This window comes from Agelaius tricolor, unplaced genomic scaffold, assembly GCF_023055355.1.
Source record: "Agelaius tricolor isolate 1412-34295 unplaced genomic scaffold, bAgeTri1.0.p SCAF_7, whole genome shotgun sequence".
Classification (NCBI taxonomy): Eukaryota; Metazoa; Chordata; class Aves; order Passeriformes; family Icteridae; genus Agelaius; species Agelaius tricolor.
The window spans coordinates 31,077,460-31,092,206 of NW_027269267.1; the positions used below are offsets into that span (position 1 = coordinate 31,077,460).

The 14,747-nt window shown below is 42.4% G+C and overlaps 1 protein-coding gene across 2 annotated transcripts in view; it reads left to right on the top strand.

The window, feature by feature from the left end:
- LONRF2 (LON peptidase N-terminal domain and ring finger 2) overlaps window positions 1–14,747 on the top strand; it is a 34,409-nt gene that overhangs the window by 10,571 nt on the left and 9,091 nt on the right. For both annotated transcript variants that reach the window (XR_011679745.1, XM_071430803.1), the window contains exons 2-9: window positions 4,313–4,431; window positions 7,627–7,749; window positions 8,672–8,833; window positions 9,292–9,517; window positions 11,486–11,582; window positions 11,944–12,058; window positions 13,304–13,425; window positions 14,242–14,400. Coding sequence is in view for 1 of the 2 variants with exons in the window: in XM_071430803.1 (XP_071286904.1) it covers window positions 4,313–4,431; window positions 7,627–7,749; window positions 8,672–8,833; window positions 9,292–9,517; window positions 11,486–11,582; window positions 11,944–12,058; window positions 13,304–13,425; window positions 14,242–14,400 (1,123 nt within the window). In the remaining variant the exon portion in view is untranslated. The remainder of the gene's footprint in view (window positions 1–4,312; window positions 4,432–7,626; window positions 7,750–8,671; window positions 8,834–9,291; window positions 9,518–11,485; window positions 11,583–11,943; window positions 12,059–13,303; window positions 13,426–14,241; window positions 14,401–14,747) is intronic.

The following is a 14,747-nucleotide window of genomic DNA, read 5'->3' on the forward strand; positions in this document are numbered from 1 at the left end:
CTTTCTGTTCTGAGTTCCTGGAAGAAGTCACTGTGTAGTTTATTACAGTAAAACTTCTATCATATCTATGGTCAGTTGGGCAAATTCTCATAATTCCTCGAACTGCCTTCCCGGCACAAGGAGATTTTGGGGAGCCCTGTTCTCCTACCAGCCTCCTGAACTCAGCAGAATAGTTTTTTAAAAAACTTGAATTCTTGGGCATATCTAGAAAAGTAATTCTGGGTGATAGCTTCTGTAACATAGTATAAAAATGTGCAGATGAGCAAACACACAAACATGGTGTGAGAGGAAAATTAATGATTTTGAAGAAATCCAAGCTGACAACCACACTCAGGGTAGGCAATATTTGGTGGTCCATAGGAGAGTCCAGGAGGCAAAGACCCAAACATTCCTCTGCTCTGGGCCCTGTATGGGCTAGGGTTTTGTCTGTTACAGTGAAATTATGGCTGGGGGGAAGGGAGATGCTTGGGAAGACTTCCAAGACTTGTGTCTTGGAGGAAGTCCCTGTGTTCCAGCTGCCTGGAGCCGCAGATCATGGGAGCCTCAGTACTGCATCCCTGATGCTGACAAGGACATAAATTTTGCTGTGCAGCTGTAGATTCCCAGGAGGAGATGGATTCACAAAATGCCATCTGCTGGTATTGTGGAAACAGTAAAATTTTCTATGCTTTTCTTTCTTAATATGGCCTGAAATAATGAGCCATTTCATAAAATAAATCTTCTTTTTCTCTGATCTTTATCTCCAAAAGAGAGAAAGGGTGCATTATTTTAAAACAAATTTTTAACTATTGTGCAGCTTTTTCTTTTAGGGTTGTTTCTTCAGGTTTGTGTTGTTTGTTTGTGGGTTTTGCATGTTTTTGTTTTGTCTTTTGTTTGATTCTTTGCTTATTTGTTTTTTAATTGAAAAAAATAAACTTGACAATTCTTATAGTGTAGAATCAAAATGTTAGGAGTTGGAAGGGACCTTAAAGATCGTCTAGTCCCATGGGCTGGGACACTTTTCACTAGGCAACTGGATTGAGTTGCTCAAGGCATTGCTGAGCATGGTCTTGAACACTGGCATACTTGTATGCTGGCATCCAGCAGCTTTCACAAACTCTGTACATCCTCAAGCCCTCTCCTTCCACCTTCTGTGACTTATTATTTTCACCACAGCATTTGCTGTGGCATGGAACAACTCAATATCATGGTGCTCTGTAGAAACCCTGTAGTTATTTAGGCTGTGGGTGGGTATACACTTTTTCATCCCACTTCCATGTGAGCCTTGAGTTGGACAAAGAATGAGGTTTCAGTCCATCTGGCTTTGCCCTGATGGGATGCAGACCCTCTTGAGACAGTCCTGCTGATAGCAGGAGGCTGGGAACTAGGGATGCATGGGTTGGGTGTAGAGCCAGCAAGATTTCAGGCTGCACTGCTTGCTCTGTGAGTGAGGTGAGCCTCAATGGAGGTGGCTAGGCACCACTCTAGACTAGATGCTATGGCATCTAGTCTAGAGGTTCCTCTCCCTATAGAAGACTTGTTACACTATAGCCTCATAAATACTGTTGTCTTTAGCAAAGTTGTTTGATTTGTTGGGTTTTTTTATCCTTTCTCTCAGTTAACTAAACATTCCCTGCCAGGTACTCATTAAGATGGGCCACACCTTTTGCTTGCTGACTGACTCTCAGGGAACGAGAGGTACTAGCCCTGAATACACGTAGCTTTTCTGGCTTGCCTCCAGGTTGGCTTATTTTCCCTTTGTATTGTGAGACCCTTTAGACTGTGCTTCAGGAGGATCTGCTGCTCTTCCCACACTGTTGTGCTCTGCAGTGGCTTTTTTTTTTTTTTTTGCTTAAAACTCTTGCAGTGAAGATAAGTTCCTGAAAAAGAGCTGATGAACCTGTTCTCTCTCTGGGTCTGTTTGCACTGAAGAGTGCTGGGAAGCATCAGTGTGGTTAAAATGTGCAGTAGTGAATAGAAGCAGCAAGATGACTTGCTTTGTCCCCTAATCTCACACTGCTTCCTTTCCCTGTGATGCCAGAAATACTCTACCCTGCACACTGCTTTCCTATGGAGGTGCCTAACTCTGCTTGCTGCTTCTACCCACCTCAGCATACCCTGCAGCTGGGTACCCTAGAGCAGTTACAAAGATGGAAATATAGTATTAATTCCTTACTGTTCAAATGCAGCTAAATAATTTTGTATTTGAGCATTTACTAAAAGGAACAAAAAGCTTACTTGAAGATCTTAGGTTAATTGCTTTTCAGTTTCATTTAACTTGAAGTCTTTTTAAAAACTATCAGGTAGAAATGTGGATCACTGCATGCAGCAGTCTGCCTGTGTAATAGTTAAAAAAAAACCACAACAAAACACCATAAAACCACACAAGCAGAAGCCAGCACAGAACCCCACCTTGTGAGCTTTTGCAGAGCTCTTTAAGTGTAGTCTCTAGCTGTCACTGTCTGAGAGCAGTTGGAGAAGCATCAGCCAGGGTATGCCATGCTGCAGTTAGTGTATCTGGCGTCAGTCCACGCTACAGCCAAAAAAGGCAGCGCTCCTTGCTGCTTCTTTCCTTCTCATCCAGTGTCCTGGCACTCAAGTTTGTGTGGCTGGACAGTGAACTAGTTGAGGGGAAACTGATCCTCTTCAACCTTTCTATTTATTTGTTGCTGTTGAATTAACTTCCAGTTAATTGATTCTTTGCTCTGGTTCTGCATCAGCCCAAGAGAGGGGAGGAGGTGGGAGGGGGATGTGATCTTGGGCCATCCCTCCTTGTAGGTCCTTGAACTTAAAGAGTGGTGGCACCTGCAGCAGTTGTGCTTGCTCTGTGTCCATGCATATGTGCTTGTACCTGGGCTGTGTATGGGCGATGTGTTCTTACTGAGGGTGGGTTTAGGATGCTGGTGCTGAAGTGAGATCCAAACAGTGAAGCCAAAGCAGGCTGAAGAGAGTATGGAGACAGGAGCCCTGTGTGTGAACACGCATAAGGGGATATTTGTTGGAAAAGTTTAGATGTGAGCTAGTTTGGATGTGAAGTTTAAAAGTTACAGAAACGTGGTACTGTCTTTCAGCACACCTTGAAGCCTTTTTAAAGATTGTTACCAGTTCTGACAGTTTTAACCAGCTCACCTTTGGAAAGGATTACTGCACTTAGCTGCCAGCAGCCCCTTCCAGCCTTCCAGAGGCCTCTCCCAGTACATGAAGGTCACCAGTGACCAAGAGTAAATCTCTCATAAATCTCATCACCTATGATGACATATCTGTTCTAGTGAACAAAAGCAGAGCATTATTTGGGATTTAGTGTGTGTTTTGCAAGGATGCTGCCACAGCCTGCTGCAGTGTCCTTGCCAAGCTGGGGACGTGGCAGGGAGGTGGAGAATTGACTGGACCATGGGCATGAGGTGATCCCTAGTGGCTTGGGAGCTGCTGGGCAGATGGCTGCCAGTGGCATTGTCCAGGTGTTGTTGGTAATGGGGTTGACACAGTTCAGTACCTTACTAACAGCTTCCATCACAGGCAAGAGCACATTGTCAGTGACACCAAACTGGGAGAGGAAGAAGCGATTCATGTGTTGAAGGGCAGGGCTGTCATCAAACCAACAGCCTGGGGTATGAGCTGACCAGCGGTGCCTACTTCTGCAAAGGAAGTACACCTGGGACACAATAACTCTGTGCAACAGGGTGGGCTGGACTAGACAGCAGATCTGCAGAAGAGCTGAAGGTCCTGGTGGACAGGCTGAACATGGATCAGCCAGTGTTTCTGTGAAATTAACATGTGTTCTAGAGACCTAGAAAGGACAGATTAATAATGCTTGGGAACTTTATAATCCATGTGAACTGAATGATTCATAAATTTGTGGAGGCAAGGTGTGTGATCATGAGAGGTTTGCTTGCCCTGGGGAAGGCAAGTGGATATGAAGTGTAAAGGCTGCATGCATTTTTGTTATTTAATGGCTTCTGGTAACGTTTTAGCTGAAGGTCTGCTCTGGTGATTTCTTTCTCCATACTGAGAGTAGAAACATTTGCAGCTTTTTTCTTTTTGCTTTCTGAAGTGCCCTGTAAGCAAGATGAGTAAATAAGCAGTGGCATCCTGTTTGTGGATATGAAATATGTCCTGTTAGATAAAACACAGCGATTGCTTCAGAGTGAGAAGAATATATTTTAAGCAGGAAAGAATGAAGGAATTGCCTTTTTTCCATTACAGGAGAGTATAAATGCAGTGGGTGGAAAGCAGTGACTTTTTTTGTTACTGTGGCTGGATATGAGGTTATAGTATTTAACATGTCCTGGTACTTCTTTTAACGAAGTTCCTTGCAACTGTTTTTGTTTTCCAGCTCCTTGCAAGTGTTCATTGATAGCACAGCGGGCAGAGCTCTGTACGCTGATGAAGAACTACCAGCAAGCTCTTCACGACGCGGACATCCTGTGCCGGAGCAAACCCCACTGGCCTGCGGTACGGTGCTTGCCCTTTGTAAAGACCAAAATGAAAACTGCTTCTTCTCGGAGTTCTCTCTGTGCTGGGCGTGGTGTTGAAAGAGCATCGTGGCATTAACAGGGCCAAAAACATCTTAAGTTCTTCAAAGAATAAGTCTGGAAGCTCCTCAGAATCTCCCCGGCTGGTGGGATTTTGGTGGTGGGCAGCTGGTGGTGTGGTTTTGGTCATGGTGCCTATTATCTGTAACAGCTTGTGCTGCAGCTTGGCAGGAGAATCAGTCTATAAGGCTCCATCAGCCCAGGATGGCCTTGCAGGTCCCTCTGGGATGGATGTGTCCCCAGGAAATGGGTGACTATGACAGCCTGCTGGCCAGTGTGTTTTTCTGAGAAGCCACCTGCACTGTATTTCAGGATTATTTTCTTTCCCTCTTCAATCCTAAGATTTCATATCTGTGCTGTCTATCTGTGTCATGGTGTTTCATAGAGGGATTGGGATTTTTTTCATAACCAAAGCATGTGCTACAAGGAGCAGTGGGCAGTTTGAAGCAAGTATCAGAAATGATGTTAGGAGGGAGAAATGGAAGAAGCATGTGGTGCCCCTCACTACTACTGGTTGCTTGAGGCTGGACTGAGTGTCCAACAGTTCACCCCACCTAGGATTACACCTGCAGTCAGTCTCTCTCCTGTCAGCAGCAAAACTGCAGCGCAGGTTTGAGCAGTGGGGAGAGCATAGCGTGGGGAATTGGGGAAGGATTTTAGGCAGAAATTGTCTTCTGTGGAGACTAAGGAGCCTCCTGCCTGAGCAGGCAGGACTATGCATCTAGTGCTCTATTCCCAGTCAGGGCTAATACAGAGCAGGCAGAGAGGTGCTGTCTGAAGCACCAAGTCTCTGGCAAGTTAGGTAATTTTCTCTGAAGGCTATCTGTGCTGTCACCCATTAAAACCTTTCGTGTTGCAAGGCAGTTCATAATCTTCCCTTGCATCCAGTTTGCTTCTCTGTCTTGGATAATTTCTCATCAAGTCAGGAATCCCATCTTGGTTGATGCTGGCTGGGTTTCTGTGCAGAGGGAGAAAAATTAATAATGTGCATTCAGATATTTTCTTGAAGTGTCTTCTGTTAGCCTGAATCCATGGAAATGTGATGTGTGTCAGTCGTAGGCGGATAAAGGTTTCATTAATCACATCTCTGAAGAAGTAATTGAAAATGAAATTTGTCATCATGGCGTAACCAGCAGTGTCTCAGACGTACTTCACTTGTGCTTTCATGTTTGTGAGGACATCAGCATAAGCTGTGCTGACCCAGAATCCATGTTCTCCAGGAGTTCTGGGCATCTGCTTTGTTTTGTGTATTGCAGCATCTCATCCAGTAGCAGAGATTAGCTCAAACATGAGCTGTGTAGTTAAAAAAACCAAACCTAACATAAAATTAAACTTAATTCTGGGAGTAGCTCCTAGGATGCAAGTGTTCACCTACCAGTATCTTTTGGCTTATTGGTAACAGATGTAGTGGCTTGCTGAGTTACTGGTGAAACTCCTTGATATGCAGTAGTCATTGGAGCTATAGATAAGTTGGTTCTTTTTCAGTTGCTATGAAAACCAAGACTCTGTAGGGCAGGGAGAGTTTTCCAGTTGTGTTTTTATTTAGAGGCAGACAGAACTGCCCTCCTGTCTGCTACTCATGGTCCTGCTTGCATCTCCCTTTCAGTCTGATGCTTGTCAGGGGTATATGAAAATAGGAAAGGGAAAGGGTGGCAGTGGTAGTCTCTGAAGTATAGGGGCCTCTGGTCCCTGGGCCTAACTTCTGGTGTTGGATCTTTAGGTACTTTGTCTGTGGACAGCCCACCTCAATCCTCCCTTGCAGGTCAAATAAGGCCATTGCTCTTACAGCCTTGAAGGACAAGTCCAAACAAGCTTGTAGGCTCCCCAGTGCAGTGCAGTAATGCTGGCAGTGATGGCAGGTGTGTAAAAGGTTATATGGAGGCTGTGCAGGCATCCAGGCAAGAAGGTCAGGGTCAGGCCTCACAGTATCTTTTCTTACTGCATTGAGGAAAAGAAAAATGTACCTCTCCTGGAGAGAATTGATGTGTACAGGTCACCAAATGATAATTGGTAAATTCTTGTGCAGGTCACCAAATGATAATTGTGTTAATTAACCTGGCCTATGCAGTGCTTGCTGCTTGCTTTTGGCATAAGCTTCCTTCTTCCAATTCCAGTGGGATGGTAAAGATCTTAACAGGTCTCAGCTTGGACAGCAGTATTGAAAGAATGAGGGAGTTACCTGCTGAGGAAGATTGTGTGATACTGGATCTTTCAACATTATTATGAAGCAAGAAAAGTGGATCTGCTCATCTAGCCAGTCTCTTAGATGCATGAAGCTGTGCTTTCAGTACAGCCCAGAGATGTTCACATGGGTCAGGGGTGGACTTGTAGAGCACACTTCTGTCTAATAAGCAAGGGGGAAATGTTTAAATGCACACTTAGTTTCTTTTCATTGTAAAGGAAGTAATTTCTGAAGTCAAAGTAGAACTGTAGTTTGATACTTGCAGGTAAGTTCAGAGTTGAAGCATTCCACTCTTGGTACTAGTAACAAGTACAGTATGATTTGTTCCCAAGCTGGCTACCGTAGCTGTAGGCCATGGATGTGTTACTCCAGAACACATGGGAGAGGTAGGGTGGGCTAAAATGCTTCAGGTTAAGCATTGATACATTGCCCTAAACTCATGATGGTTTTGGGCCAAAGTAGACAGGTGAAAAGTTCTCTCTGTCCTAGTAAAACATTCAGGAGAAGTGACTCATGAAGTCTCTCAGTTGACACTGCCAGTCTGCCCTGTGCCACTGCCTTTTCTGTGCAGATGTCTTACTTTTTAAGCTTGTCCTGGTATGTGAAACTGTTCTCTGGTGTATCCAAGCACAGTGGGATGTGTAGTAGACTTTGCCCCTGGGGGGAAAAACACCCCTCCTTATTCCCAGCTCTTCTCTTGGGAAATGAGCAATGCCTTTGGCAAGGGATGATGCAGCAGAGGGTTCCTGGGGAATCTTTTTTCACCAGAAGGTACTGAATTTCTTTCAGTCACGCATGTCAAAGAGGTTGTTACCTGAAAAGCATCTTGTCCTTCACCTGCAGAATGACTTGGACTTTCAGGTTTGTTTTCAGGTGTATTGCTGCCACTTCAGAAATGATCTCTAGATTTGTACGTTTCCTTTGTGTGAACAGGGCCATTATGTGAAAGCAAAAGCTCTTTCTGGATTGGAAAGGACTGAGGAAGCATTGAAGGAATTTCTTTATTGTGTTGCCTTAAATCCTGAATGGAGCTCAATGAAGAAAGAAGCCCAAAAGGTATAAAATGTATTTACTAACTATTTGGCCGTTGTGCTGCTTTTAATCCCACAACCAAGTAAAATTCATGGTATTTCAGGTGATAGTAAACACCCAAAGGATAGTTTGATTCAGGAGGTTATCCAATAAACCTTTTTAGCATCATGCTTTGTGAGGCACCTCTTGGTTTTGGTTGATGCCTCAGCCAGAGGGATTATATATTTGTGAATTCCACTGCGTAGGCTTGAGGCTGCTAATTTTAGGACCCACCAAAAAATGACTTTTATGTGGGAAGTGGCAGAGGATTGAGGAGAGGAAGCTGCGTGCTGCCCTGTGCTGGAAAAATCCTGCAGTCTTTGTAGCATTTTGTTCCTTATGGGAAGTCAGACATATTAAGTGCTAACAGCCCATCATCAGGTTCTCTGTAACCATCCACACAGGCAGCTTTTTATAAAAATGAGATGAGGATTTGGCAAGATGCTTGGTGTGGACTGGTGAGAAGAGGAGCAGGCTTTAAGCTGGGGGTTAAATCTGCTTGAGGATGGAGGAGATGGATGAAGAACACAAGGAATGTTTAAATACATCTTTGTTAACTGGCTTTGATGGGAAAGCATGATCTGAAGAGTTCTGGAGGCAGGGTCAAAATGGAGATGGGTAGGATCAGGAGAAGGATGCAACAAACTGCTGCCTTTGTTGCTGTTGGGGAGCAGGATCCTTTGGTAAGGGAGATGGGCACCAGAAGAGCACCTTGGAATGTGACTGTGGTTGTGGTGGGCGCTGCCATCCAGGTTTCCCATGGGCATTGGGGAGTGCAGGATGTCTTGGATGTTGCAAGCTTCTTGGCATCTAGAAACAGTGAAGTTTGTGGCTCTATGTTCACATAAACATAAACATCTATGTTGTAATTATTACCTTTTCTTTTTTTTTCTCTCTAATTGACTAGATAATGTGTGAGATGTTTTTCCCAGCCTTTGAAAATGTGCATGATAGTCTAACAGCACCTTTCTCTAGTCGAACATCCCATACAAGATTGAAACCTGCATTTCTGAGTAGCATAAACACACAGTCAGCTGTGGAAGATAACTCTGTTGCTGGGTCCTCAAAGGTAAAGCAAAAAGTGTTCAACATAAAAATACCAAAAATAGTATATGGATCTTTCTGATTTGTGTGCCATTGTCTTTGTCTGCACCTGAGTAGGCACTTACTTTAATGATAAGCCTGTTCTCTCCATTGCTGTTGGATCTCTTATTGGGATGTACTTCCTCAAAAAAATAAGAGTGAACCTTTTTCTTCAGAAAACAATGTGATGCCTTCATGTGGGGGTCAGTTGTGTTAGTGGTTTTTTTTACTGAAGATTTTAGTATGACAGGAACATAATTCCCAGAGACAGGAGCTGTAGGGAGAGATATGGCCTTACTTCATGCAATTGGGAAGTGACCTCTGATACAGACCTTTCTCCATTGCTAGGCTCCTTGTGGGAACATTGATCTATTGCTGATAAAACTAATAGATAAAAGCAAACCAAAATTGTCTCATGCTGTATATAACTTCTTATTTTTCTAGGATACTATGTTCAGGTTAACAAAAACCCCGTCCCAAGAGTCTGATGTATTCAGAAGCACTGATTCTTCTGTTACCCATCATGTTCTGGATCTCTACTTTGATGACAACAAGAAGTCTTTGGGAGCTATTCTCTCCAGTTTACCTGGGGTTGGCTTAAAAAGAAAGCTGTCCAGTGATATGAGGGATTTGCAGAGTTTGGATGTCCCCAATAAGATTCTTAAAAAAGGTTTGTGTTATGGCTTAGAAAAGTGATTTCTCTTGCACATACTGAAAAACTGTAAACTTTTTACTCCTCCCTTTTTATAGGGGTCAATAAAACATTCCCTACAGGAATTGGGGTAATATTTTGTTCTCTGGTGTATCTATTTCTGCTCTAACAACCTATTTAACTTATTCCAGAGCAGTTTAAGTTCACTGACTGAAAATTGTATTTTTCTTTCTCAAATGGGCTATTTCCAGTGTAATGTGTGTGTAATCCACTTTCACTTAGTCTTCATGTTGGTGGTGCCATTTCCATTTTCTAGGTCTCAGATATAGCTGAACTTCATTGTCTTTCTATATGATTGAAAGATGAAGTAAGCCCAGAAACTAATCTTTAACTGGCATTAGAAGTGGTCACATGCAACTTTATATGAAATATTCCAAGCAAACAAAGAAGCCTTTTCAAGGGTACTAAGCCCCCACTCCCCAGTTTTCTGTTACTTGATAGCTGTGCTTACAATTTGCTTCTTGCTTGTTATGCTTCTCAAGCTTCTAACAAAGACCTACAGAGTGGCTTTAAATGCTGAAGGCAATACTTTACTGAGCAGTGTAATAATTGGTTAACATAGACTTTGAAAATGTTGCTGTGCTGGTGTGAATTTTTTCCCCTAAAGAAAAAAAAACAACCCACACCTCCAGGAGTTTGACTTGTTCCTTGCAAGTCTTCTAGTACAGCTGTCTGTCTTTGACCTCTACAAAAGATACATATATATGGCCAGTTTCTGATCATGTTGCTATGGGGAAAAAAAACCCCTGTACTTGCCTGTGAACTGCAGACTCAGTAAATAGATTGTGAAATCTGACCCACCTGTATCTTCACAGGGAAGGCCAGAGATCGTGTTTTACCCATAAGCACTAATTTCTGGTGTGTTCTAGGTCCCAGTGCCATGTTACTATTTGCAGAATTAACTCAGCCAGGTTCTTGCAATTACTAAATGCTAACATGTGAGATGTAGGTTAAAGATAGCACTGTTTTTCTTTGTAGGCCACACACCACCTATCCTGTCTGTGCTCGAGATAAACCAGATGCTGAGCATAAGTTACTCTTTAACAAAGCATCCTAGTATTTTAACTTAACAGAAAAAACAGGGCTTTTAAATGATGAAGAATTTGGTTAATAAAAAACATGTGGAGGCAGCAGTCACAGCTCTTTTGCAACTCATCACAAAGATGCAAATTGTAAAAGAAGTTCCAGGATTTGCTTGTGTAAATGTCAACAGAAGCTGGAGCTGATAGCTTTTGAGCCTAAATAATGCTGCTGTGAAGTCTGAAGTGCATACCCTTAAAGTGAGTTTAACCCAGAGATATAAACCACCCCCAAAAATCAATCTGGGTAGAATTTTAAGTGAAGTGTTTTGCCTCTCTGTTTGCAGATTGTTGAGCTAGTAAAAGCTGTGTTAGCTCATGCAGCTCCAGTAGTCCTTTAAACTTTTAAGCTGTCTGAAATTTGGGATTTCTAGAACAGCCTAGTCTAGAAAAATGTAAGCCTTTTTATATTTGTAAGAAAAATTACCCCTGCTGAGAAATCTATAATAAGCAGTGATGAAATATTTTGACTGTGTGTAAACAAATTAAATTCTGGACCTAATGTACTTAAAAACATCTGGCCTGGCTGATGTGAGGGTGGTGGTGGGAAAGCAATAGCAGAATATTTTAAAAACTAGCCTAGAAAAACCCACAGAACAATCATTTTTGGAGAAGCAAATAATGGGTATTCAGCTCTAAAGTGTATTCTCTGGCCACAGACGTCATCCTCTGCTCTCCAAAAGATCTCCTGCCAAAAAATCTAAAACTTAGATGGGAGGTATGTTTGTTAGAAACAAAACTTCAGAAAAGACACAAATCAGTTTTTTTATGGAAGAGTTATGCAAAGAGCATTGGAAAATGCAATAATGCTTATGACTTTACTAAGATAATCTTCTTGACTACTTAGATGGAGATGTTTTACCTGAAAACACCACTGACACTTCAAGTGAAATACCGACGACTCTGGTGGATGCATCGGACTTTGAGTGTTCCCTCTGTATGAGGTATGACTGTGTTGACCTGGCATTAACATAACAAAGCCTCTCTAGCTTCTGAAAAAAGTTACCATGGTGTAAGAAGAAAAACCTGCCAGAGAATGTCAAAGTCATTATTCTGTTCCTTTTTGCTGAACCTTACATCTGGTGAATCTTTACAGATGTGTTTTTTTTCCATTATGTATGCAGTTCTCCATTGTTTACCACTTGTAAAAAGGAAAACCTCTTTTGTATCGTTGGATAATGCCTGTCACCTGTGCTTTATACAAAAGCAGAAAAGAAAGAAAGAGTTAGGACTCTTTCCTCTCCACACATTGGGAATTGTTTTTGTTGGCAGCTTAGCTTTTCTGTTTGATGTTTTCATGTTAAGGTTGTTCTTCGAACCTGTTACCACACCCTGTGGACACACCTTTTGCCTCAAATGCCTTGAGCGTTGCCTTGACCATAATCCACTCTGCCCACTCTGCAAGGAAAAGCTGTCAGAAGTAAGTATGTCCTTGCCCCAATTAAACTGCACAAACTTGTGTTCTTCTGAAAACATCTATGTGGAGATTTTCTATGCTCTACTTGTGAGTTGCATCCAAAGCAGTGTGGCCAGCAGGGTGGGGGACGGGATCTGTCCTTCTACTCCTCTCTGGTGAGACCCACCTGGAATGTTGCACCCAGCTCTGGGTCCCCAGCACAGGGGGGCAGCAAGTCCAGAGAAGGGCCATGAATGTGGTCTGGGGCTGGAGCACCTCTCCTGTGAAGAAAGGCTGAGAGTTGTGGTTGTTCAGCCTGGTGAGGAGAAGGCTCTGGGAAGACCAGCTCTTGGCCTTACAGTACCTCAAGGGGGTTTATAAAAAGATAGGGACAGGCATTTTAGTAGAGGGCCAATGCTTTTAAAGTGAAAGAGAGTTGATTTAAAGAGATTAGATGTAAGTAAGAAATTTTTTGCCAGGAGGATGATGAAACACTGGAAGAGGTTGCCCAGGGAGTTGGCAGATTGTCCATTGCTGGAAACATTACAGGTCACGTTGGATGGGGGACTCTGAGCAATGGATGGGGGGCTCTGAGCAATCTGATCCGTTTGAAAATGTCCCTGCTCACTGAAGGGGTTGGATTAGATGACATTTAAAGAACCTTTCCAACCCAAACTTCTATGATTCCTTGAAAGCAGAACAAGACAGTACCGACAACATCAAGCTGTGCACAGACCTCATTTACTCAAGGGTATATTTGGCATTCATTGGAATACAGGTGGTTTAGCTGGTTCTTAAAAAAATGGAGGCTTCTGGTATCACATCAGGCTCATGCCTAGGGAACCCCTCCATAGCCATGTTCATACCAAATTTCCAGTTTGTGTGGAAACTGTGGTACATGAGGAATGGTTGCCCCTTGGTCAACACTTATTAGCAGCAGACATAAGGTATCCCATACACAGTGCTTCTTGCCAGTAAGCTGACAGCTGTAGATGAAAAAGATGCATGTATCTTTGCAAAAGTGAGGATGGACTGCCTTTTCTTCCTGCCAGTACAACTTTTCCAAAAAAAGGGGATGGGGTTAAAAGGACAGTGGGGTGAACCACATAGGCTGAAGTGGAAGCTTTGGTGCCTGGAAGCTTAAAAGGGTAAGGAATCTGTACAGTCCTAACTAATGTGCACTTGGGCCTCAGGGAAGAATGGGCTTGGGAGGAAGAGATGTTACTTGTTTTCTTGTTACCAGACTTAAGAGTTGACTGTTCCTTGTAGTTTCTGGCAAGCAGAACTTACAAGAAGACCGTCCTTACAGAAGAGCTGATAGTCCGTTACTTGCCAGAGGAATTATCTGAAAGGAAGAAAGTTTATGATGAAGAAATGAAGGAATTGTCAAAGTAGGCTCTCTTTATACTATTGACAGCTGTTACAAAAATGTATTCTTCAGTCTAAATTACTGAAGAAGATTAATTTGCTTATGAAAATGCACCAAAGGAATGAATTTGTAAATGAACCTGCCAGATGTTTTGTATTTTTGATGTGTATAATGCAGATAAACAAGTAACAATGTGCTTGGATGGTGGAGAGGCAAAACAATATTCTTAAAATAAAGATAATTGCTCTTTCCTATGAAACAACATACAGCTTTAGAAGTCACAGTGGGGGTTTTCTGGCAGTAGAATTCAAATTATCAATGGGTTATACTTCAGGTCAGGAAAAGTTCAAGGATCCAGTTTTGTCAGTGACTTGCGGATGTTGTGCTATAATTCAGCTAAAAAGTAAAACAAAACATGCAGTTAATCCTGAAAAAAATTAAGTGGATTAATGGCTTTGAAATCAAAGGGGTTTACTGAGTTTGGGGATTCTCTGCCATCTTGCTTTGAACATGACTGGGTCTTAAGTACTTTATTACTGTGAAAAGTTGTCACCAAAATCTTGCCATGTGTATAAGATGTATCACTGTGCATGTTTTTGGGAAATTGGCTATTTCTTGACTTTTTTCCTTTATGGAAGTAGGTTAGAGGGATTATTTACTTAATGTATTAAGGAAAAGAGTCCTGAAATATTGTTTGTCTTGTGAAAATGGCAAACCTCAAAGAGATAGGCATTTAGAAAGATTGAGTCTAAGGAAGCCATTTGTCTTCTATTAAGGATATATGCTGAATATAGCAGCACCCAGAAAAGTGATTTTTTTTTTAACAATTTTCTTACAGTTTGAATAAGGATGTGCCCATCTTCGTATGTACCATGGCCTTTCCTACCATCCCTTGTCCACTCCATGTCTTTGAACCTCGCTATCGCCTAATGATAAGAAGATGCATGGAAACTGGTACCAAGCAGTTTGGCATGTGCTTAGCTGATGAATTAAAAGGGTAAGGAGATGAGCTGAGAATGTCCTGTTGTTGCAGAGGCTGCTGTGAGCTAATGGAATACTGCAGCACAGTATACTTGTCTCCCCAAACCACTGTGGTTCCTTCCAGTCCTGTATGAACCAATACTAAAGTTGCTTACTTCTTAGTTTTGAACTTTAAACATTCCTTTTTACACAAAGAAGTACTTTTATTACTCTCCTGTTGGTTAATAGCAAGAATGCAACTCATCCTGTTACTACAGGCTCCAAAAATAGCATTTAATTGGCTGCGTGTTTGGAAAGCTTGCTGGCCTGTTTGTTCCAGTGAAAACTGACTGTCTGGGTAAGGTTCCCCCTCTGTCTACTCAG